Source organism: Aythya ferina (assembly GCF_964211825.1).
Source record: "Aythya ferina genome assembly, chromosome: 4".
NCBI lineage: Eukaryota > Metazoa > Chordata > Aves > Anseriformes > Anatidae > Aythya > Aythya ferina.
In genome coordinates this window covers 65,026,421-65,049,941 of record NC_140300.1, presented here as the reverse complement: position 1 = coordinate 65,049,941, position 23,521 = coordinate 65,026,421, and the positions used below count along the sequence as shown (strand labels likewise).

The 23,521-nt window shown below is 42.7% G+C and overlaps 3 protein-coding genes and 1 long non-coding RNA gene across 6 annotated transcripts in view; 2 read left to right on the top strand and 2 right to left on the bottom strand.

The window, feature by feature from the left end:
- Positions 1–311: 311 nt before the first annotated feature.
- NOA1 (nitric oxide associated 1) lies at positions 312–8,242 on the bottom strand. Its single transcript, XM_084516905.1, has 7 exons — positions 7,287–8,242; positions 6,251–6,415; positions 5,211–5,407; positions 3,093–3,224; positions 1,891–2,007; positions 1,601–1,718; positions 312–1,066 (listed from the first exon to the last, which is right to left on the bottom strand). The coding sequence occupies exons 1-7, from the start codon at positions 8,218–8,220 to the stop codon at positions 861–863; spliced, it is 1,869 nt and encodes a 622-aa protein (XP_084373031.1). The 5' UTR covers positions 8,221–8,242; the 3' UTR covers positions 312–860.
- On the top strand, positions 1,051–3,086 carry LOC311435675. The gene is made up of 3 exons (XR_014692308.1): positions 1,051–1,154; positions 2,151–2,321; positions 2,607–3,086. It is a non-coding gene; the product is annotated as an uncharacterized lncRNA (long non-coding RNA).
- Positions 8,243–8,321: 79 nt separating the features above from the next.
- POLR2B (RNA polymerase II subunit B) lies at positions 8,322–22,922 on the top strand. Of its 3 annotated transcripts, XM_084516897.1 has the most exons (25): positions 8,322–8,446; positions 8,614–8,686; positions 9,460–9,610; positions 10,327–10,439; positions 10,702–10,921; positions 11,819–11,977; positions 13,030–13,194; positions 13,715–13,911; positions 14,673–14,792; positions 15,155–15,341; positions 15,472–15,615; positions 15,876–16,015; positions 16,108–16,219; positions 16,562–16,716; positions 16,975–17,173; positions 17,270–17,438; positions 17,908–18,004; positions 19,195–19,289; positions 19,523–19,773; positions 19,860–19,949; positions 20,222–20,329; positions 20,909–21,022; positions 21,112–21,272; positions 21,580–21,775; positions 22,666–22,922. In XM_084516897.1, the coding sequence occupies exons 1-25, from the start codon at positions 8,428–8,430 to the stop codon at positions 22,753–22,755; spliced, it is 3,525 nt and encodes a 1,174-aa protein (XP_084373023.1). In that variant the 5' UTR covers positions 8,322–8,427; the 3' UTR covers positions 22,756–22,922. The 3 variants fall into 3 exon arrangements, with proteins under 3 accessions (XP_084373023.1, XP_084373022.1, XP_084373024.1); XM_084516896.1 differs by having other exon boundaries at positions 21,580–22,922; XM_084516898.1 differs by lacking the exons at positions 8,322–8,446; positions 8,614–8,686 and adding an exon at positions 8,794–8,816 and having other exon boundaries at positions 21,580–22,922.
- IGFBP7 (insulin like growth factor binding protein 7) overlaps positions 21,468–23,521 on the bottom strand; it is a 17,566-nt gene continuing 15,512 nt past the window's right edge. The window contains exon 5 of the mRNA XM_084516914.1: positions 21,468–23,104. Within this exon, the coding sequence (XP_084373040.1) occupies positions 23,085–23,104 (20 nt within the window). The 3' untranslated portion in view covers positions 21,468–23,084. The remainder of the gene's footprint in view (positions 23,105–23,521) is intronic.

The window sequence follows — 23,521 nt, the reverse complement described above, 5'->3', positions numbered from 1 at the left end:
CCAGAGGGGAGCAGGATGAGTCTGCTGGAGCTACATTCACCTCAGCATTGTGTCTGCCTGCAGTCTGTGTGGCCAGACACAAGTATGTCAGCTCTGCATGCATGTGTCTACTCTAAACACATCTTCAGCTGCTCCAGTGGTTGAACCTGGCAGGACTTCACTGCAGCAGTCTCGTCTCTCTTGGGCTGTCAGCTGTGGCACGATACATTTTCCTCTAACACAAACCATCTTGCTTGTGCTTTTGTGTAGTTAGCAGGACGCATGCCCATACCAGAGTGCTTTGCCAGCACTTTCAAAAGGAGACAAAGAAGTCTCTAAAAGGTTTTTATTATACACTCTCAGTTTCAGAAATCTTTATACAAGCTACAGAACCAAATCCAAGCTGTGAGTTGTGAAAGTTTTTTTTTTGTCAGGCACCTGCACAGACCTGCTTTTTGTTAATTCTTTCTTCCTGTGCCCATAAGTAGGGCATTGCACTCCCCAGTCTGCCCCAGATGGTGAAGGACTGAGAGGGCCTGATTTTTGGTCAGTAATACTGAATTACTGTCAGTCCCTGAGAGTGTCATACCCACACCAGAGCACTCCCTGCTCCTCTCCACACCCTCATCTTTGAAAGCAACATAAAGTCCATGAGAACCAGGTAATAGTTTCTGACCTGCAAGAAAAGATCTACTCTTTGAGCAGCAAAGTCAGCCCAGGGCTGGCAGCTGAGTTCCATCCTGTATTTCAAGAGGGAACAAGGGAAGGAGTTGCTTCCTTATACTCACAGGTCAGTCAGAACAGGTCAGTCAGTTGAATATCAACAGGCAACAAGGTTCTCCAAAGGCTGTTCTGTCTCTGTCTTGCTCAGATGAGAAGTGCTAGCTGTTCTTCATGGTTTTCAGATTTTCCACCAGGGAAGGTGGCTTTTTAGTCCTGTAGGCAGCAGTACCTGCAATCCGGGCCCCTCTGATGCTGCTGATACACGGTAGAAGTGGAGGCTCCCGCACCACCAGTTCAGTGCCCTTGGGAGTGTAGGCTCGGAGCAGCAGTTCCTCTTCCTCGTGAGCTGTCACTGCCACCCAGCCTGCAGAGACAAGAAAAATAAGTGCAGCCAGTGAGAAGAGTCACCCGTATCAGAACACAGGCTCAGCACTCCTGTATCGGCTACCCAGGTGGGATTTCTTTGAGAAACTAAGCTCAGAGGTAATACCAGAGCTTTTCCAGTAGAAGGCAGCACCTAAAGCCACATCCTACTCTTCCCAGATACATCTCTTTTCTGCTCAACTTGGAGGGGTGGTGGAGACTATCAAAAACTTTCTGATCTGTGGCCCCTTCCCTCTCACCAGGACAGCAGGCAGGGTCACATCCATTCCTGGTGCTGCAGTACCTCTGTGGCAGCCAGAGCATCAATGCAGTCATCCTGCACAAGCGTGGCTGTCAGTCCCCATTCCTGTAGGCTGCTGAGCCTCAGCTGTAGTCACGGCTGTCCTGATTTTGTGTTAGTGACAGTCCTGCCCTTAGCAGAAACCAGGGCTCGAGCCCTTGCTAGGCTACTTCCCAATAATGCTTCAGGGACAGAGACCCTGTACAGCAAACTAATGAGGAAAGGTTAAATTACCTGCAGAGGAAAGCTTGATATCCGCGACTGCCTCAGTGGTACCAACTCCTTTCAGTGTAATGTCCTGGGGGACAAGTGGGGGAAACTCTTTCATTCGCTCTTTCCCACCCATGGGAACCTAAAAACAAGAGAAGATTTAGCAGCGAAGAGATGCTTCAGTACTGCTACAAGTAAGACCTGACTTGAATATCCCTATATGAGCTACTTCACATTTGCAAAGAGCAGAGCTTCACCAGGCTTCACCTGCCCATCTGCAACCGAAAGCCCTGGACAGCAGCTCCTTCTCTCACCTTCAGTAACTCTTCGCCAGCATGCTTCTCATAGATAGCATCCGCATTACTCAGGGTGGAGATGTGGACTGGCAACAGGTTAGAAGCCACAACAGAAAACCAGGCAGGTTTTTCTCCCTGAAATAAAATGAAGAGGATGTTACTTACAACAGAAAAGCATCTTCAGGCTGCTCTCTTGCTCCATTTCTTTTCTGCGTGTTGAAAACCTGTCTGATTGTTGTCCACTCCCTGACCAATGGTTCTTGCCTGTGTCATTGCAGAGCAGCCATGGTTTATGCAAACAGAGGAGCGTGAACAGCTTCACTTCAAAGCACCCCCAACACCACAGCCCCTGTCATTGCATCCCGGGCAGCTCAAACAAGATCCAAGAGATGTCTTTGCTCAAGTTTAGTTCCCCAAAACAACTTCGGAGTGGTTATTTAGCAAGAGAAGTGAGTGACATCTCTTGTCTGGCGTTCCCTCTCCTACCACTTTGCGTTTCTAACACCCCTCGTGACAAAAACAACCCCTGTGTCTGAACTGCCAGCCCTATCCTCTCCTCCTGCATCATGTGTAAGAACTGCTTTGGCTTCATCCATGCTCACAGGCTGTCCCGATCTCGCAGCATTTCATGTTCTGGATTCTCTGCCCATGCTGGAGCTCTCCAGCTACACTGGTACACTAATACTTAGAGCAAGCACCCTGTCACCTTCACCTTTCTGCTTTTCTTCCAGCAGGACAGGAGCTTCCTTAGCAAAGTAAGGATCCAACATTTCTATGTTGATCTTGGAAAGCTGACTGAAACAATGGAATAGCCATGGACACAACCCCCTTCTCCAAGCGGGGCAAACCACTGCGAAGGGCATTATCTATCATCAGTGGTAGATCCACATCTGGAAGAAACTGCCCCTTCCACAGGTAAGGTGAGGGAAGGCCAGGTCCCCACTGCTCAGTAAAGATGTATCACATGGGATTTCTAATAAATCAAAGAAATTGGGAGGAGTGGGGGAGGGAGACAGCGTGTTTAAAAAGTATTTTTTCAGAAACTAAAATCCACGTACATTTACTTGCTTCCTTGGATAAATTCTTCAGAGTTATTAACACCTTTGTCATCTCAAAGGCACCTCAGAAAGGGGCTGGGGAAGCTGTCCGAGCAGCCTTTTATTGGTTGGTATAACATGAGATGAAGGAGCTGCTCTTAAAAATCCTTTTTTTTCCCCTACCTGCAAGTAGTCGACACGTCCCAAAGCTGCTAAAAACAAGACCATTCCTGGCTTGAGAATGTAGGTCCGTGGAATTATGGCTTTTGCTGGCATAACCAGCTTTACTTCTTTATCTGTCAGGAGATTCAAAACCTGCAAAACAGATTACATAGCCATGAGACACCGAAGGTGTCCCAACAGTGACAACAGGTTAATATTGGTAGAGGAAAAAGATCAAGTAGGGCAGCGTGAAGAATGCCTAACACAGGAAACTGGAGAAATGCTGCTAGCTCTGTCCCAGACATGCCAGTCATGCAAATACAAGTCTGTAGCAGTCCAGCCACAAGGATTAATCTCGTTTAAGCATTAAAAGACCAAACTAACAAGGGCTGTGGTGCAGCCAGAACACACAATGTTCTTCCTATGGTCACGCGCAGACAATCGTTAGTTTGAAAGCCAAGGCAGCTTTTAACACCAATTGTGAAAAACAAAAACCTCCGTCCTACTAGCTGCAGGCTTTCTGACGTATTTGGCAATGCTTCAATGACAATTTATGTTATCAGTAGCCTTTGCTATGCTTTCCAGAAATTTGGCTTTGGAAGGAGGCGTGAGGAAGCAGCTAAAAACAAACCTCCAAGGAATACGGACAAAAACATAATTCCATCATATGCTAACAGCTCCTTCCCCTGTTCCACCTCCTTCCAAAATACAAATCAAGACAAACGAACCTGTCTGTAACTGGAAGCTTCCCCTGCCAAAATGTCACACAGACCACCTTGGTTGTCCTCCAGCCAGAGGGCAGGAGCCCTGTCTTTACAGCAGACACTAACTCGCTACCACAGAGTTCAGTGCCACAGTAAAGCGGGTTATGATCTCACAAACTTCTACTAGAAAACCAGTAGTAGCGTTGAAGACCTTAAAATGCTTAATTTGTAAACACAAATAGCCTACAGTAGCTTGGCTAATCTTATCTATCAACCAAATCAGAATCAGTGTGTCCCTGGACTCCAATTATCTGGGCTGCAGAGCCTAATAGGATTAAGTGTTTGGTGCACTGTCCAACATTAGCTTCTCTGACTAGGATTGTGGGCTGTAAAGACCAGCTCGCCACTGTAGCAGGCATGATTGCTTAGGGGTCTGAAAAGTCATCAAAACACGCCCTCTTAAAGGTTGATTGTTCCCTAGTGATTTATTGACAGAACACAAAAAGCGCTCTATACCGCACTCTAATTATATGTATGAGGCTAGGAAATGTCACGGGACGTTAAATCCAATTTACAGTTTGATGGTTTTATGATCTTGGGAGACATACCTTCTTAATAAGGTCTTACAGCTGGAGAAATTTATGAGGTTAAGATCTGTGGGCTTGAGCTAAGACCTTGCCTTCTCAAGGGGAGGGACTTTTTTTTTTTTCTTTAAGTAAATATTTTCAATGGAAAACAAAGTACTCAAAAATGTAACAAGGCAATGCAGCGTGAAATATCAGGCAGTTTTTCTTGCACTTTGTTCTCTTCTGAACTTTCCTATCTCCCTGTACTTTTTAACATTTCCAGAAAGATGACCTGCAGCTCTGTACAGATACTAAAGCAATGAAAAAACAAAATACAGCTTTTTTGTATATATAAACTGTATCAGCACTGGCTTCAGTGCCATTGCTCTATCGAAATATTGAGGAAGGCCTCACATACTGGAGCTATTAACAGGGACGCTGCAGATCCTGCTGGCATCAGGAGAATGCTTCAGGTCTTTCTCAAAGATCTAGTTTGATCACACAACAGTGATAGCCTTGCTAGGGTTCACATTTTTCAATAGGCTTGCTAAAAAGTGCAAGCTTCCCTGAGCAACACTGGTATAAACTTGTTTTAATAGTGCCATTTACTTTCCTTCATTAGCAACATTGCTGACACAGTCACGCAGTTCCTACAGATGACAGCGGGCACCATTCAGAAACATAACAGCAGTAACATGATAGATGCTCCCCAGGTAAAGAACAAACCACATTTTAACAGTCATCCAAAACAACTAACTCCTGACTCTGAACTCCAGGACTGCATCAGAAACTCTCCCACGTGTGTGACAGAGGCAGAGCAGTCCTCCCAAACTGTGACCTCCTCAGACACACAACCTGAGAGTACCTACACAGTTTTCCTTTACAATCCCTGGAGTGTCAAAACACCAGTGAGCATCCTTCACTTCATTGTACGTGAACTCTTCTTTTTCCTTAGGCTTCTTATGTGAATGGCTGGGATCTTCATCTATGCTGTATGAGAGCATGTCAGGGTCAAACTCAATCAGAGGGCTAGACTTCTGACGTTGAAATGTTCTTCCAACTCTTCCTGGATTAAAATGAAAGGGTTTCATTTCACTTCCTGGCAATTAATTTATTAATTGCATTTCCTTCAGTTGGAAATCTGCCCTTTCTCTTGCTTATCAGCAGTAATATAAAAGTGATAAAGATGTTATGTGGCTAGAAATGTGCATGTTCAAAAGCCAAAAGGCTAATAAATCCCTTAATATATAATTCTTTATTAGCAGACCTCAAGCCCCAAAACATTAGCAGATCACAGATACTCCAATATTTCCTTTACCAGGCTGATTTCTCTTTTTTGTGTCTTCGATTCTCACAGATTTATTCATGTCAGAGCTAGCTTCTGGCAACCCTCCTTTTCAGGATACATACCACGTTGATACACAATCCCTACGGCCTGCAGCCTAACATGATAATTAAAAATTGAATGTCATCTTCCTCTGGGAATGAAAGGCACAGGCTAGAATGCAATATTCTTGTAAAGCACCAAGCTACCCAAACCAGGTTGGCAAGTGCTCTGTTGATGGGAGGTGCACTGCACAGAAGAAACCTCTGCCATAACTACAACAGCTACTACAATTTTGGAAGAAATACTACTGATGCTACCAAGGGAAGAACTGGAGGCTTTGCATCCATTCCTCAGGAAACAGTATCTGCTCAAAATAACTTGGATACAATTTATTTATTTATTTACTTTACTACAGATACAATGTTCCTCCCACAACTAAATGAAAACAAGTTATTTCTGTGTGGGAAGAAACTACTTTCCAAAACCAGCTGCATCCTGCAGCAAATTGAGGGGTTAAGAGCCCCCTGTGTGAGTATTTTCACCAGGACAGAAGGGTTATACCTTTACTTGGACAATACTCACCCACTAAGTAGCCTTGCTTTTTAAGGCGATTAAGGTGCCGTTTTTCTTCACTGCTTAGCTGATCTTCTGTTTTCAATGCCTCTTCTTTCAGCCTCTCCTGCCTTCGGAATATCCTGTCACACGTAGGATTAATAATTGGAAATTTCAATAGGTTCAGTGTTGTTCCTGGGAAAAAAAAAAAGGCATGCCTGGACCCACGACTATCTGTTATATTTAAGCTCTGAGGAACAAGAATAAAAAACTACTTTTACAACTTTTGGGTGAAACCCAGTTAACACAAAGTTGGAGGTAGAGCTAAGCATCAGCAGGTGCTCCCGTAAAGTACCAGCCTCCCCAGACAGATGGCTGAAACGAGGTATCCACCTGCTTGATAGTGCTGTCCAGTGACAGGACCCGAGGGCATGGGGTCAGGCTGTGACAGGGGAGGGTCAGGCTGGACAGCAGGAAGAGGTTCTTCACTGAGAGGGCTGTCGCGCACTGCAACAGGCTCCCCAGGGACGCAGTCACGGCACCGAGCCTGTGGGAGTTTAAGGAGCGTTTGGACTGTGCTCTTAGTCATAGCTCTGAATTTTTGGGTAGACCTGCGTGGAGCCAGGGGTTGGACTCCATGATCCTTGTGGGTCCCTTCCAACTCGGGATATTCCGTGATTCTATTGAGATCTGTTTTCCTGTTGAAAGGGGTCTCTCAGCAATCCACAATTACCCTCAAGTGCCCTCTCACAAATTAAAATAATGCTAACACCAGCATGGTCATGGGTCATCCAAGACACAACAGCTACCTGGTAGATTTTTGGACGGTCAATTAGATACCTGAGCACCAAAGTATGGTCCTAGGGCCAATTTCTATGAAATTAAGGGATCGGAATTTGGCCAGAAGCAATGTTTGGGTCAAGAAAACGATGCTGCTGTTTGACTTTTGTCAGGGCCAAACATGTGGAGGCCCCGGCCAGCTTGCAGAACAGGGCCTGTCTGGCAGCAGGACTAAAACCAGACGTGGACATGCTGTCCATGGGGGACAGCAGCAGCAACCCCTCACCTGGCCAGGGCGAGACGGTGGCCCTGTCAACGACGTCGGGGGCGCGGGACTTGCAGTAGTCGGAGCGCAGCAAGGCGTTGAAGAGCGTCGACTTGCCCGAGTTGGTGGCTCCCAGCAGGTAGACGTCCCCGGCGCACTTCCAGGAGCGCTGCAGCCGGCTGACCAGCCCCTCGAGGCCGAAGCCCGTCTTGGCGCTCACCAGGCGGACATCCACCAGCGCGTCTCTCCCCAGGCCGGCTTGGGCGCAGGCAGCCTCCAGCCGCTGCCGCAGCCGCCCCAGGTGTCCGGGGGAGTCCGCGGGCAGCAGGTCCACCTTGGTGCCCACCACCAGCACCCCGGCTGCGGGGACCTCGGGGCTCAGCAGCTCCGGCAGCTGCGGTAGCAGCGGGTCGGGCAGCTCCAGCACGTCCAGGAGGTAGAGGAGCAGCGGCCCCCGGCCGTGCCGTGCTGGGCGCTGCAGGGCAGCGCTCACGACCCGGCGGTGCTGCTCGGGGGGCAGCTGCAGCCGCAGCGCCCGGCCGTGGTGGGCCAGCAGCCAGCAGCGCTGGCACACGGCTCCCCGCAGCCCCGCTGGGCTCTCCTCCAGCCTGCGGTACTTGTCCGCCGGCACGAAGCCCGGCTGCGCTCCGTCCCGGCACTGCAGCTCAGCCCCGCAGCCCGAGCAGCTCACCCCGCTGGGCGGCACCGAGGGCTCGGGGCGCCCCGGGGGAGCCCCCACGACCCCCGCCCGCCGCTCCCTGCTCGCTGCCGGCCCTCGAGGGTGCTCCTCTGCCTTCGCCTCGCCCCTGGCTGCCTCCAGCTCCGGCTGCGGCTCGTACTCGAGGAAGACGAATTGCTCCTCCTCGCCCTTCACCGCCGCCCCGCGCCGCGGCGCCCCCCAGCAGGGCCGGGCTCGGGCCATGCGGGCCAGCAGCGCCCAGCACGGGCGGTGCATGGCGGCTGCGGGGAAGGGCGAGAAGGGGAAGAAGGGACAAAAAATAGGAAGGGGAAGGGCTGAGCGGCCGCGCCTGCGTCTCCCAGCCCAGGGGGCGGCCCTCTCGGCGTCACAGCGAGCGCAGGCGCCGCCGTTCCCCTCCCGTCCCCGCTCCTCCAGCAGCCGCCGAGCTCCCTGTGCCCGTCTGGGCACCCCCCAGCCGCCGCCATGTACGACGCCGACGAAGGTGAGGGCGCTGCGGGTCGCCCCCCGGGTCTCCTCGCTGCCCTCCGGGTCTCTTTCCCCTTCGAGGTCTCCCCTCTCCTCCCCCGGGCTCGGTTCCCTTTCCCCCCCTCATGGCGCCGCGGCCTCAGGCGCTGAGCGGTGTGTGAGCGGTGTGTGCTCCCCCCGCAGATATGCAGTACGATGAGGACGACGATGAAATCACCCCGGACCTGTGGCAGGAGGCGTGCTGGATCGTCATTAGGTGACTGTGCTCGGTTCTCAATGCTGCTCCTGCCTCTGTGGGGTTTTGGGGGATAAAAGGTAAAATGTAGCCGGTTGGGAGCAGCACAACAGCCGTGGCTATTCCTGAGCTTCCTGAGGGAAGCTTGAAGGTACTGGTACAAAGGTGTTTGTCACTGGTTTTCTAGAGAAATCAGATCCTGGCAGGTGTGGGTTGCTCGGATGGCTTCAGGAGTTTGAGGTGTAGGACCTAACACAGCAGATTTGTTGAAGTCGTCTCATTAAAAGCCAGGATTTAGGCTTTGGTTTTTACACTTAGGATGCGTTGGGTTGAATCTAGGTGACACAAAGGCCGGCGGAGATCCAGGGAGGAGCGAAGCTGGGAACGGCAGTGTGTCTCAGCAGAGGGTGTCAAAGCTAAGGACATTTCTGAGAGTTGTCACCTTGATTAGGAGCTCACATTTATATATCTTGCTGAAAACTTTGGCTACAGCCACCTTTGCTGGTGTTTGTCACCATGTTTCCTTTCCTAATTGAAGGTGGGGTGTGCATATAGGGCTCAGCCAAGAGGTGGCAGCAAGTCAGCCACTTCGCAGTGTGTCTTAAAGCACTGAAAACAGGTTTAACGTTTCCAAGCATCTATGAATGAAACTCACACCTCATGAAATAAGTGTTTTCTTGCTCTATTTAATGGCATTTGAAGGTTTTGTTATAAATATGCCTTAAACTTGCTGACAAAGTATGTGAATGAAATGAGATCTTAACTTATTTAATGCACTTTGTTTTTTTTTTTAGCTCTTATTTTGATGAGAAGGGTTTAGTCAGGCAACAGTTGGATTCTTTTGATGAGTTTATTCAGATGTCTGTGCAGAGAATTGTTGAAGATGCGCCACCAATTGATTTACAAGCTGAAGCCCAGCATGCTACAGGAGAAGTGGAAGAACCAGTAAGTGGAGGCCCCAGGTGGAGGTGATGGTTTTTTACAATGCAAAGTGCTTTTTCCCTTGCTTAGGTGGGTTTTATTCAACCTCCATCCTGAAAGACTGAAATGTATCCAAGTTAGGATGTTGCTTATGCAGCCAAGAGGACAGAAGTGTGAACTGCTTGGATTCTATAAGGAACATGCCCAAGTTTTTAGATAATCAAGTATGCTGCTGAGAAACACGTGCAAGAGTTTTGTTATCTGTGGTATCACACTTCCCTCTTCTATAGAATCACTGTCACCTGCTAGGTAAATTGTTGGTTGAGCTGAAGAATGACCAAGAACAGTTGGCTGCTGCAGTTTGGCTTGTCAGTAACTGTATGAAGGTGCTCAGGATGGGAGCAAGCATCACTGACAAGGATTTAGTGAAGTGTGTCTGAGAGTTTAGCAAAACAACACAATTAATGCAACGATCTGCTTAATCTATAGAGGAAACTAAACCACCTAGGTCAGGTGCTGAATGGGTAGTTCCTGTGGTTCTGTGTAGGACATGATGAATAGAATGTGTAATTATTGGGAGTTTTTGAGTGTTTTGTTCACCTAGCCATCAAAAGAGTGTTAATTTCTATACCTTAAGCTCAGGACATGCAGCAACACTGGGAATTAAGCTATAGGGCTGCTCTTGAATAATCCAAATGGATGTTTTCTCCATTACAGATAAATGTCTTCTTGTTTTCCAGCCCCGCTATCTCCTGAAGTTTGAACAAATCTATCTTTCCAAACCTACTCATTGGGAAAGAGATGGAGCGCCATCACCTATGATGCCCAACGAAGCCAGACTGAGAAACCTTACGTAAGAAAGACCTCTGTGTTGATCAAAACACAAGGAAGGACTGACAATTGTTAATTGATAATCTTTTTTCAATTTAGTAATTCTGAAGATACGTTCTTTATTGCTCTTATTAAATTACAATGCCTAGTTGTTAAATCCAGATGATAATTTGGTAATAATGCTTAGTATTACAAACGAGGGCTTGAATAACTGCATTCGTTAGCCTTCTGTACAGGCCAGAGCAATAACTGACTGCTAATGCAATGGTATTTTTATTCTGTAGGTATTCAGCCCCCCTGTATGTGGATATAACTAAAACAGTTATTAAAGAAGGGGAAGATCAGTTACAGACGCAGCATCAGAAAACTTTTATAGGGAAAATTCCTATTATGTTACGATCAACATACTGTTTGTTAAATGGCCTAACTGACCGTGATCTTTGTGAACTGAATGAATGCCCTCTTGATCCTGGTGGCTACTTTATCATTAATGGATCAGAAAAGGTAAGGGATGATGCCTTGCACGGTTGTCTTTATAAGCACTGGAAGTTCTGTTACTTACTTCTATTTCTTTTGCTAGGGACATAAACGCTTTCATTCTAGTTTCTGCAGGTACTTGTGCACTTACTGTGAGCTTGTGATGAACTTGGTCCTTTGCTAGGACTTTTTGAGCCACCTTCTCTTTTTCATTGAGACGTGTTTCTTTCTACAGATTCATTTTCAACTTCGCAGAGCAGCGTGCACTCTTAAATGTCATCATCAGTGTGAGGAAGGTGCTTCCTCACTTGCATGCTCCTTCAGGTTGTTCACAGCTGTATAGATGCGTCTTAAGAATAGGATAAACCTATTCCTTTCATTTCTTCCCTCTACTGCTGTGGATTCAGCTTTAGCAAAGCATATCCCCTCCATGCTTGTGCCTCACCAAACTGGTATTTTTTTTTTTTTTTTTGTAACTGATGCCTGGGCAAGACACCAAAATAAATCTATTTTTCTTCTTGGAGGAAAAAAAAAAATCTGGCTTTTACTATCAGAGCTGGCATTTGAATTTGCTTGCATGGTAGCTCATTGGCCTTGAAAACAGATAGTGAAATTCTTTCTTTTATCAGTATTTTGGCTAAAGCTAACGCAAATGTCTTAGCACAACTAGCAGATATGGCGACTGCATCACAGAAAAGTGTTCTCCAAGCCTTTTATTTTGGTTATTCTATTTGAACAAAGTATGTGTTTTGCTTAATGTGCTTTTAAAATGGAGAATATAGTCCAACTGAGTTTAGCAAATTGAAATCATGCTGTGGAGTGCTTTAAACAGTAAGGCACATGAAGCAAGGGTAGAAACCCTGTGCTGTTACTTTCACATTCCCTTTTGTGAGTGAGTTACTGTTGTTTTTGTTTCTAACACAGGTTCTGATCGCTCAAGAAAAAATGGCTACAAACACAGTATATGTGTTTGCAAAGAAAGATTCAAAATATGCCTACACAGGAGAGTGTAGATCTTGTCTGGAAAATTCCTCTCGACCAACAAGTACTATATGGGTTAGCATGCTAGCCAGAGGTGGGCAGGTAAGCCTAAGCAGTAATAATCCCTTTCCCCAGGGCTTACAGTGAAGATTGTTCTAGGGGTTTTGTTACTCTCCTGTCTCTTAATATCACTTTCTTCTGCAATTTTAAGAAGACATTTCTTCTGATGTTGTGAGAAGATAAAAGAACTCATTTTCATATAACGTTGTCAGATTATGCCTGTCTCTGGGATAAATAATTTGAGGATTGACATGAAGACTCTCTTTGTGGCAGAGCAAAATGGGGTTAAAAAATAATTTTACAATTAATTACTGTAAATGAGTTATTAGAAAACCCAAGCAAACTACTTCCTGCTTTTTAACAAAGGAAAAGAACAGGAACAGGGACCCTGTCTTTGCTGAAGGCCAAGATGGTGTTTCAGATGAGTTTTGCAGACTGTATGTTAACTAACATTTAATATCTAATTCTGCCACTTGTCAAAGTCCAGGCACTGTGCACTGGCTGTAAGGGACATAATTTCAAAGGCAGAAAGTGTTGGTACTTGCTTGCCATTGCACTGAATGTTTAGAAATTTCCAAGCATTCTAAGAGCAACTTTAATAGAAGCTTTACACCACTCTAGTGCTTTATAACTGGGACATTCTTCAGTGGTTGTTGTCCCTCAGTATCACTCAATGTTTGATCCTTTCTGAGGAGGAGGGAGCACCTGCTTCAGTAATCAAGAGAATGGAGATTTGTGCAGCTTTTATAAGCTGGACTTAAACTGACAGAAAGAAAACTGAAGATAGATACGGTTCTTTGCAAATACTCAGGAGGGAGGAAATGATGCAGATGGGTGAATGAATGGTGTTATTCAAATTCCTTTGTATGGGGAAAAACATTCAAGTTTTTGCAGACTTCTGAGGTTAGAAAAAGCTTAAAAGAAATCAATTCTGGAGTAAGGTTTCCGAATAGATCTTCTTCACTTAGTCTGCTGAGGAGTCATGGTTTCCTGTAGTAAATACAACTATAATACATCATCTAAGTTTAGAGAGAGTTTTTTATTTAAAGGCAAGATCATTTTAGACTAATGTGTGTTCTTCCCCATCTTTTTAGGGTGCAAAGAAGAGTGCTATTGGTCAGCGCATTGTAGCAACTTTGCCATATATCAAACAAGAAGTGCCCATCATAATCGTCTTCCGTGCACTAGGGTTTGTGTCTGACAGGGATATTTTAGAGCACATCATTTATGATTTTGAAGATCCGGAAATGATGGAAATGGTAATATGCTAAATAACTCATTTTCTTGCTTAATGTTAGATGATGTCCCGCTGTGGTTAGTCTTTTATTATTGAGTATTTTGTTAGCTTTCCTATTGTAATTGCTTTATTTCTGTGGGTTGTCTGTTAGAAGTGCAAAGAGCTGTCTATTTAAACCATTCTAATGAGTATTTTAAGTGAATGAATTGCAATGGAAATTGAAAAGAGTTAATATATTTTTGGAGAGGTAGGCTCAGCCTGCTGCCACTGACTTTTAATTGTAAAATCTAAATTTATATGCGCATCAGCAGCAGGCCTAGAATGTAATTGAATGAGAGCTGCTTTCTGAAGTTTAAACTGTTTTTCGTTTGCTTTCTGTGTGCTCCATTGCTTTCTGCTGCTCTTGAAAGAACTACTAAAGTAAAGTCAGAAAGCAGTAATTAATAGTTCCTGAGAAGAATCATCAGCAGGCTACTGTTTAGTTTTCGTCAACCCAAACAGGCACTGTATGGTTCATGATTTTACTGTATTTTGTGTGTTAGGTCAAACCTTCTCTGGATGAAGCATTTGTCATTCAGGAGCAAAACGTGGCTCTGAACTTCATTGGATCGAGAGGTGCGAAGCCAGGCGTCACCAAAGAAAAAAGAATCAAGTATGCTAAAGAAGTCTTGCAGAAAGAAATGCTTCCGCATGTTGGTGTCAGTGACTTCTGTGAAACCAAGAAGGCCTATTTCCTGGGGTATGTTACTGTGTTCTCAAGTGCACTGTCACACGCTGCAGCTCGTCACTGGGTACAGAGACTATGTGCATGATTGGGAAAGCACTCTGAATAGGAGTTCGTTTTTTAATCTCAGTGTTCTGGATACTCAGTGGTAAATTTTAGAGCACTTACAGGTTTTCCTAGCTGAGAAAATGCAAATGATGATAAAATAATGGAAAAAAATAAAAGGAGAGGGAACAAAACAAGCCTCCAACACACCCTGGATTTAAAGTTAGATGTGATGATATTGACCAAGTGCTTTTAACGTCTCATTGCGTGGACAACATATAGAGGTTGATAATTAAGTTGTAGAGTGACAACTATTTATAAGCTGTATGTAATGTAAATGAATTGTTTAAAGTTATTAGTACATCCTCTTGATCACCACTTACTGGTATGCAGATAAATGATAGCATCAGGAGACCTGTTGTTTTGTTTCAAATAACATGTCCTGTTCAGTCTCACTAGCTTAAACATAGACTGTATTATGGCATGGGGTAGACGGGGTAGATATATTGCTACCATCATGTAAATATTAACTTCGTTTTGGTTATCTAAACTTAGTGTGTCATTCAGCTCTAGGGATATATATACTTGAAGAGTCTTAGATCCAGCAGTATTGTAACTTGATCTAGAATGGGCAGCCTTTCGGAAACAGTTCACTGATGTATTTAATAACAGTAAGTGTTCTTTGTTGTGAATGTCTGCTGTTGGCTTAAGATATGAACTTATTTTCTTAGGTATATGGTTCATCGATTGTTGCTGGCAGCACTGGGAAGGAGGGAGCTTGATGACAGAGATCATTACGGCAACAAAAGACTGGATCTTGCTGGGCCACTGCTAGCTTTCCTGTTCAGAGGGTAAATATCTAATATGTTCTTTGGAGATAATTAATGGAAGAGCCATTGCCAGTTCCATGCTTCTAAATAAGTCAGACTGTCCTGTGTAGTCTGGTAGCCAGTCTTGGGCAGCACAGACTGTATGTGATTATGGCTCTGTTTGTGGACTGGGGTAAGTTTTCTCTAATAGTGGGTGGTTAGTATTGGCTTGTTTTAAAGTATGTATTACGCATGTTCATGGGTAGATTAATTTGATGGGTTTTGTTTTTGTTTTTTCCTCTCCCCCCCTACTTAAAAATCACTTGATGTTCTCCAGAGAGCTCTGGGTAGGCTGAATTGCTGTTTAATTACTGTTTAATTGTGTTTCTTGACACCTTCTACAGAATGTTTAAGAATTTGCTGAAGGAAGTGAGAATATACGCACAAAAGTTTATCGACAGAGGAAAGGATTTCAACTTGGAACTGGCCATTAAAACGAGAATTATTTCAGATGGTTTGAAATATTCATTGGCAACTGGAAACTGGGGTGATCAGAAGAAAGCTCACCAGGCCAGAGCAGGAGTATCTCAGGTACAATTTTGGTTCTTGTCAAATGCATCATTTCTAGACGCTGTTGATCCTTTGTTCTAATGTATTATGATGCCTGTCAGTACAACGCACTTGGGAAGCTTTCACTAACTGAGTTCCATGCTACATCCAGGTGCTAAACCGCCTGACCTTTGCATCTACGCTTTCCCATCTGAGACGCCTGAACTCTCCAATTGGTAGAGATGGTAAACTGGCAAAGCCCAGACAGTTGCACAATACGCTGTGGGGAATGGTTTGCCCTGCTGAGACTCCGGAGGTAATTAAATTACTTACCATACCTAACTGCTTTTATCTGACAGTCATTTTATGGCCATAGTGCTTGCAGTGATCACTTGTATTTTGTTTGAAGCAGTGACGTGAATATTTAACTTTATAGCTAGTTCTCTAGTTGAATGGTAGAATTTAATAGTATGTTTTGTGTATAGTTCCTTGAGGACTTGGAACTTCAAGTTCTCCAATCTGCTTAGGGGAGTCTCTTGGTTTGGAAATGCAAAATAATTTGTGTGTTTTCACTAGGGTCATGCAGTAGGACTTGTCAAGAACTTAGCCCTTATGGCTTACATTTCTGTGGGGTCTCAGCCATCTCCGATTTTGGAATTCTTGGAAGAGTGGAGTATGGAGAACCTGGAAGAAATATCTCCAGCAGCAATAGCTGAGTATGTGCAAAAGAAATTGTTTAAACAGATCTAAGTTTTTATTACCTGCAGATAATTTTTATTTATTTATTTATTTTCTCCCTTCTTTCTAGTGCTACCAAGATCTTCGTTAATGGCTGCTGGGTAGGAATACACAAAGATCCAGAGCAGCTTATGAATACACTAAGGAAGCTGCGTCGTCAGATGGATATCATTGTATCAGAGGTATAACCTTTTCTTTTAGACTTCGGGTTACCTTTTTGGATAAGGGAGGATAATACTTTGAGAGTACTTTGCTAGCTCCCCATGGCAAAATTTGCAATTGTTTCTGCACATATTGTTTTTTCCTTGTTGTTAAGAGGAACCAGTTGAAAAATAATCTTATTGTAAGTAGTTAAAAATAGTCTCTTGAAATGCTTTTGTCTGGATGAGTGTTAAAGTTTGTTCTGTGCTGGTGATGACACCTGTAGGGCCTTTGCTTCTTGGAACTGTGCTATCCTATTTTGTTTGCTGTAGTTGTGATTCTAGGCTAAGGCTTTGTACTCTTTGTGCTGCTTTCTTGTGCAGGTCTCAATGATTAGGGATATTCGTGAGCGAGAAATCCGCATCTATACTGATGCAGGCAGAATTTGCCGTCCCCTTTTAATTGTGGAAAAACAGAAGTTGCTGTTGAAGAAAAGGCATATTGACCAACTGAAGGAACGAGAGTACAACAATTACAGGTGAGACATTTTTCTGAAATTCAACTGAATGTCTAATTTTCCATCCTGGTAAGCTCCCTCAGATTGAAGGGAGAGAGAAATGTTTAAAGCTTTGTGCAGCACAAAGACGCTTTCTCTGCCTGGCAATTTAATTCATTTTTTTAATGAGACTTTCTATGTAGTGGTAGTAATAATAAGGCAGAGAAGTCCTTGTTCTTGTTACTGCTGAAGAGACCCGTTTTGTGTGTTAGTTGAGTATTTCAAACATTGATTATTCAGTTGGCAGGATCTCGTGGCCAGTGGTGTAGTAGAGTACATTGATACACTGGAAGAAGAGACTGTGATGCTGGCAATGACTCCAGATGATTTGCAAGAAAAAGGCGTTGCGTACTGTTCAACATACACACACTGTGAGATTCACCCATCCATGATCCTGGGAGTCTGTGCATCTATCATTCCTTTCCCTGATCACAACCAGGTCAGTGCATCAATTCTGACATTCCGCTTTTAAGGTTAACAGAAAACCCAGATGCATATGTGCATAATATATATGGGTATTTCCTTCTCTGTCTAGTCTCCTAGGAACACGTACCAGTCTGCTATGGGTAAACAGGCTATGGGAGTTTACATTACAAACTTCCACGTTCGTATGGATACACTTGCACACGTTCTATATTATCCTCAGAAGCCCCTTGTAACAACACGCTCCATGGAGTACTTGCGTTTCAGAGAGTTACCAGCAGGTATGTTGTCAGTCAATGTTTAATAAACAAAAATACTATTTTTTTGGTCTAAACTGTCACAAACGTGTGGAAAATATCTAAATAATTAGCATATTAATGTAATTTAAAAATGTTTGATAGATTAAATGTTAACTTAGACACCTACACTGAAAAAAACCCACAACATTCCTAGTGCTGCAGCTGGAACTCCTTTGCTATATAGCCTGTTGAAAATCTAACTGGAAGTGGTGCATTTCCTACATAGGTTCTCCGCATGGGGTCACTCTTCAGTTGATAAAAAAAAATTTAATCTCTACCGAAAATCTCTATTACTGACACAGCGTGGTTTTTGCACATGGGATGTGGATATTTTAATATCAGAAGAGGGTAGAAGAGCTTTAATTTAGGGAAATCAGCTCATTTTTAGTTGTAAGTAATGCCTGTCTGTTATGTGTTCATCTTCTCAAAGTATTCAACCAATGTATTACAGGTATCAATTCAATTGTAGCCATTGCATCGTACACAGGATATAACCAGGAAGACTCTGTCATCATGAACCGTTCTGCTGTTGATAGAGGCTTTTTCAGGTGTGTTTTTTTTTTTTTTTTTTTTTTTTTTAAGTTTTTGAACTGTTTGAAAATAAGTAGTGTGCTGAGTTGTCCAGAGGCTCAAGAAAAAGTCCTCTTAAACTGGAAGGTATCCTTAAAAGGCAGCAGAACAAAAATGGTGAATGTGTATCTTGGCAAACCTCAGTGAGTTAATTCTTTGTGTAACTTGCCAGAAAGGCAGAGTGGTCTTAGTTACTATGTTAATTGCTCTTTTTATGGTGGTTAAATTAAATGATATTCTGAGTCTGTGCATGACTTGCCAATCATATGAACTCCTTGATGTTAATATTGCAGCACTGTAATAAAATATTTAGTAGCATGACAGTTACTAACTGGTGAGGATTGGCATGTTCTTCTCCTTAGCAGGAACTGCTGTTGAGACAACTTGCAACTGATCTGTCTGTGCATTATTGCTCTTGCTTAGGTGGCTTTATAACCTTGACTGGTCAATTGGTTTCTGGCTTTGTTCATTATCTTTGGTCTGAGTTGCACCTAAGAAGTGTGTGCCTGCTGTCTTGCATCTGCTACCTTCTAATGTAGAATACGTATGGGACTATATTGCGTTTTTAAGGCTTATATGAAAGTTTTATAGAACCTTTTGTGTTCATGGGAGCTACTAAATGTGAACAATATTTATCTTAAAGGTTGTAGTTTTGGTATGCTAGCAAATAAGGTAGCAAACAGAAATCCTCAAAGGCGCATATAAACTGAAACATTTCCACTGAAACTCTGAGTACCGAGTGTGGCATTGTAAGGTATCAGAAGTAAAAGTGCTTTCAAAATGGCAGAGTTAAGGAAAGAAGTCATATGAGATTGATACGATGAAGATATGAATTGTCCTCAAGAATAGTAACTGCTTTTGAGATGTCAGGCAGATTGGATGGTCTCCATAGTTCATCAAAAATAAGTATGTTATTAATAGGTATTTTGGAAATGTCCAAAAAGTGACCACTAAGATGCTAATATGAAACTTTTTTTTTTTTTCCCATTCCTTAGTGACAGTTAGATTAACCAGACTTTAAAGTTGTTTGGCTTGTGAATTTGTTTTTGTTGTCATTAGTAACAGTAGCCACAATATGTGTTAAAGTGGTGGTTTTAATGAAATTGAGATGTACATATGAAGAAAAATTACACTGTTTCACAGAGAAGGCTTTATGACTTTGTTTCAGATCTGTGTTTTATCGGTCCTACAAAGAGCAGGAGTCCAAAAAAGGATATGACCAAGAGGAAGTTTTTGAGAAGCCTACACGTGAGACTTGCCAAGGTAAGATACAAAAGTATATTGAGACAGAGTTCGTTAAGCATTTGTGGTAAGGTTGTTGTTGAACTGATTCAATCTTTATTTTGGGATGTGTAAAGTAGCCAAAATATCTGTGTTAATAGCAAAATGCATCAGCTTTAGACATTTTTTGGCAGCAGGCTGGTTGAATTTCTATAAAACATCAAAGTCAATATGTTACAACACGTGGAGATCTTTGTTTTTTCCTTCCCCCCAAGGTATGAGACATGCCATCTATGACAAACTCGATGATGATGGCTTAATAGCACCTGGGGTACGTGTGTCTGGGGATGATGTCATCATTGGCAAAACAGTAACGCTACCAGAAAACGAAGATGAACTGGAAAGCACTAACAGACGCTTCACAAAGAGAGACTGTAGCACTTTTCTGCGAACTAGTGAGACTGGTATTGTAGATCAGGTCATGGTAACACTGAACCAGGAAGGATACAAGTTCTGCAAGATTAGGGTGAGCACCAACATGTATGTGTTTTCTACCTAATCATTTTTGTTCTGTGCCTAATTTACCAGTTAATGTTTTCTTGTGGCTTTAAGGTACGTTCTGTAAGAATCCCACAAATAGGAGATAAATTTGCCAGCAGGCATGGTCAGAAAGGAACCTGTGGTATCCAGTACCGGCAAGAGGTAGTGATTTCATTTTTCTTTTTTTCCTCCTTAATATTTTAGCTTTGATCTTTTTAGTATTGTAACTGCTGTGAGTCATCTGTAGAATAAGTACTAGGGTGCAATATATAGACTTAAGTTTAGCTAGACTATTTAGAACGGGACACAACTCTTCCTTACATAGTACTTCAGGGCCCTTGAAATGCCTTAAAAGGATTTAATTTGAATCTATGGACTGCTTTTCTTAAAGCTCTTTTTTTGGGAAGTACTGTCTGTCTGTTTCTCTGCTGTAGGATATGCCCTTCACTTGTGAAGGCATCACACCTGATATAATTATCAATCCGCATGCCATCCCTTCCCGGATGACCATTGGTCACTTGATTGAATGTCTGCAGGGGAAGGTAAGAAGAATGCTTTATGCTGTGTGCTTAAGGAATATGGTTTCATATATATATATATATATATATATATACACACACATATATACATATATATACACATACATATATATATATAGAGAGAGAGATATTATATATATATTCTCTATATATTTTATAAAAAAACATTCTCTCTCGATACATATAAATATATTTTAAAGATGCTACTGCCTGGTAATTATTAATGCAGTTTCTTTTTTTTTTTTAAATAAGTTCTTCATTTATGTAATAGCACATGCGAGTTTCTTGGAGGACCTACAATCTCGTAAATTTTGTGTATCAAGTTAAATGTGTATATTAATCTGTTGCTTTTATTCCAAATGTTTCCTGTAACCTAGAAAAAGGAGTAATGATGTTACTGATACCGTATATTTTTGAAAATCTCAGCTATAGAATTTTGCAGCTGATAAACAAAGCAGGATACAGTGCTATCATGGGTGTTGAATCTCAGGTTCTGGCATTAAGAGCTAAAATTGTTTGAAATGTGTTGTTTGATAAGTTTTTGAGAAATCTTACACGTTTTTGCAAATCTCTCTGCTGTAGGTGTCGGCAAACAAGGGAGAAATTGGTGATGCTACACCCTTTAATGATGCTGTCAATGTGCAGAAGATTTCCAATCTTTTATCAGATTATGGTTACCATCTGAGAGGAAATGAGGTATAATCAAAATATGATTTCATAGTAACTTGTTAATATATGTTTGGGTGGTAAGGCTTATGATTCAGTGATTGCATTAACTACTTCAGGTCCTCTACAATGGCTTCACTGGTCGAAAAATCACATCACAGATCTTTATTGGTCCTACATATTATCAGCGGTTGAAGCACATGGTAGATGACAAAATCCATTCTCGTGCAAGAGGGCCAATCCAGATACTTAACAGACAGCCCATGGAGGGCAGATCTCGGTAAGGATGTTTATTTTCTATATAGTGTTTTGGTTTTTCCCCCCAAGTCTTTAGCCCTAAAAATTAGCTGCCTAATTAACTGATTTTTCTGTGGAGAGACACCCACACTAGAGGAGTTCATCTGGCAGGAACTGTGGCCAGTTCACATTTGAACAGAGAGAACTTTTCTGAGATAAAAGAAAACTAACGCACAGATTTACTTGTACCTTAGAATAGTACTGTTTATTTCTGTCAAGTTACATTTTCTAGCAACCGATGTATTTTGCCAACGAACTCAAGTTCTTTTATCTTTTCCTCTTGTCTCCAGTGACGGTGGCCTTCGTTTTGGAGAAATGGAACGAGATTGCCAAATCGCTCATGGAGCAGCCCAGTTCTTGAGAGAGAGATTGTTTGAAGCTTCAGACCCGTATCAAGTCCATGTATGCAACCTCTGTGGGATTATGGCAATCGCAAACACCAGGACTCACACCTATGAATGCCGGGGATGCCGCAATAAAACGCAGGTAGGTGTGGGCTTAATCAGGATAAAGGAAATGCTACCAGGTGAACAGGAAGTTATGTTTAAATGTAGATGTTTTAAGAAACACCAGAACAATTGCTGTTTTAGTTTCCTAAATACTCAAGTGTTCATAGTGTCCTAGCTGATTTATTTGGATGTTTCCTTATTCATGTTATAGCGTTGGCTTCTCCCTTGGCAGGAAATGCTGTTCAAATATTTTGCAGTGCATAAACAGTTGGAGAGCTTATTTTTAGAATAGGCAGTAAATCCCAGAAGTGCATGAATTTATGGTGTCACTCTTGTGATTTTTTTGTTCCCATGAAGCTATTTTATGCCTGTGAGCAGGGTTCTTCCTATGGGAGGTCTTTTGCATCGCATTTTAAAAAAAGTATTACTTATAGCATGTATTCTTTTAAGTATTATTTACAGTGATAGTGTGTGCTTGGTTACAGAGTTACATCAAGGCAGAGTGACAGCAGAGATTAAAAATAGTTGACTTAACTAGACTCGGTGGTGTGCTAGGACTTTACTGCTGCACCTCTAACTATGACATTAGGGTTACTGAAGAGATGTGTGCTGCAATCTTAACTGTAGTTACTGCACAACATGCATGCTTTGCTAAGCGTTGCCTTGTTAAATGGCTTTTGTTTTTAGAACCCATCCCTTGGCTGCAGTTCTTATATCTAAAAATGAGTTCTGCATAGTTATTTTGTAGCCTCTACCCCTTGTCTTAGCTTCCCTCTTGCTTTGTTACTGTCTTTAAGCAATTCTTGTTAAATGCTTTCAGATTCAGCTTTGAGCTAAAAAGGTGACAAGTTATTTGTGTAAATTATCAGCTTCTGTCACACAGATAAGTAAAGTGCTCATCACCAGTCTTTTGAATTTTTTTCCCAGATATCTTTGGTTCGAATGCCCTATGCCTGCAAACTCCTCTTCCAAGAACTGATGTCTATGAGTATTGCACCTCGTATGATGAGTGTTTAGCCTTTAAAATTTTTTGTTATTTTTTTTCCAAAAACGTGGGACTGAAATGTTTAGTTTTTTTTTCCATTTGGTTTTAGGTCGCATTTAAAATAGTTCTACTCATCTGCTACGTGCTGTTCAAAAAGTATGTTTATTTCCTGTAAATAGAATTAAAGTTTGTAATCAAACTCGTGAATCTCTTTATTTATATATCTGCAAAATAAGTGTGCAAGCAAATTGGTAATCAAAGAATAAAGGGAGTAAGAGAATGATTAGTGAGCTAGAAAAAGCCAGAAGTTGCGGCTTCCAAAATACTGACTTAAAACTGTGCATAAGTGAAAGTCCTCACATCACAGCTCTGCACCATCATCTGTGGAAAAACAAAAACATGTTATGCTGCACCCTGTATCAAGGGGTAATGCCACAGCTTCAGCAGTAGCACAGGAAGTGAGTTTTCTGATGTTTTAACTGAGCATGAGACCTTATGGATCTGTTCTGACCTTCTTTCCTTCCCTCCCTACTGCAGGACTCCAGCTGGAAGGGGGGTGGTAATAGATAGCGTTTTTTGGTGCTGATGTCACCTGGAAACTCCCTAAGCACGTAGAGTGAAGCTAAGCAGAAGCCTGTTATATCCAACAGCGTGCTCTGTTACTATTCCCAACTTCCTCTTAAGCTGGCAATCCACAATAACTTATGGCTTAGCTACAGCATGCATACTTGAGATCTTTGCTATAGCTGAAAAGAAACAGCTGTAGGATGTATGCATAGAATTAGAACTCCTGACTCT

Bases quoted from the DNA above. Each gene is read 5' to 3' on its own strand.
- NOA1 (XM_084516905.1), bottom strand. From the start codon at position 8,220: ATGCACCGCCCGTGCTGGGCGCTGCTGGCCCGCATGGCCCGAGCCCGG. The intron at 5,408-6,250 runs GTGAGTATTGTC...ATTTTAATCCAG, and splicing joins AAAGCAAGGCTACTTAGTGG to GAAGAGTTGGAAGAACATTT. The intron at 2,008-3,092 runs GTAGGGGAAAAA...ATTTTATTTCAG, and splicing joins GACGTGTCGACTACTTGCAG to GGAGAAAAACCTGCCTGGTT.
- POLR2B (XM_084516896.1), top strand. The intron at 10,922-11,818 runs GTAAGGGATGAT...TTTCTAACACAG, and splicing joins TCATTAATGGATCAGAAAAG to GTTCTGATCGCTCAAGAAAA. The intron at 13,912-14,672 runs GTATGTTACTGT...TTATTTTCTTAG, and splicing joins AAGAAGGCCTATTTCCTGGG to GTATATGGTTCATCGATTGT.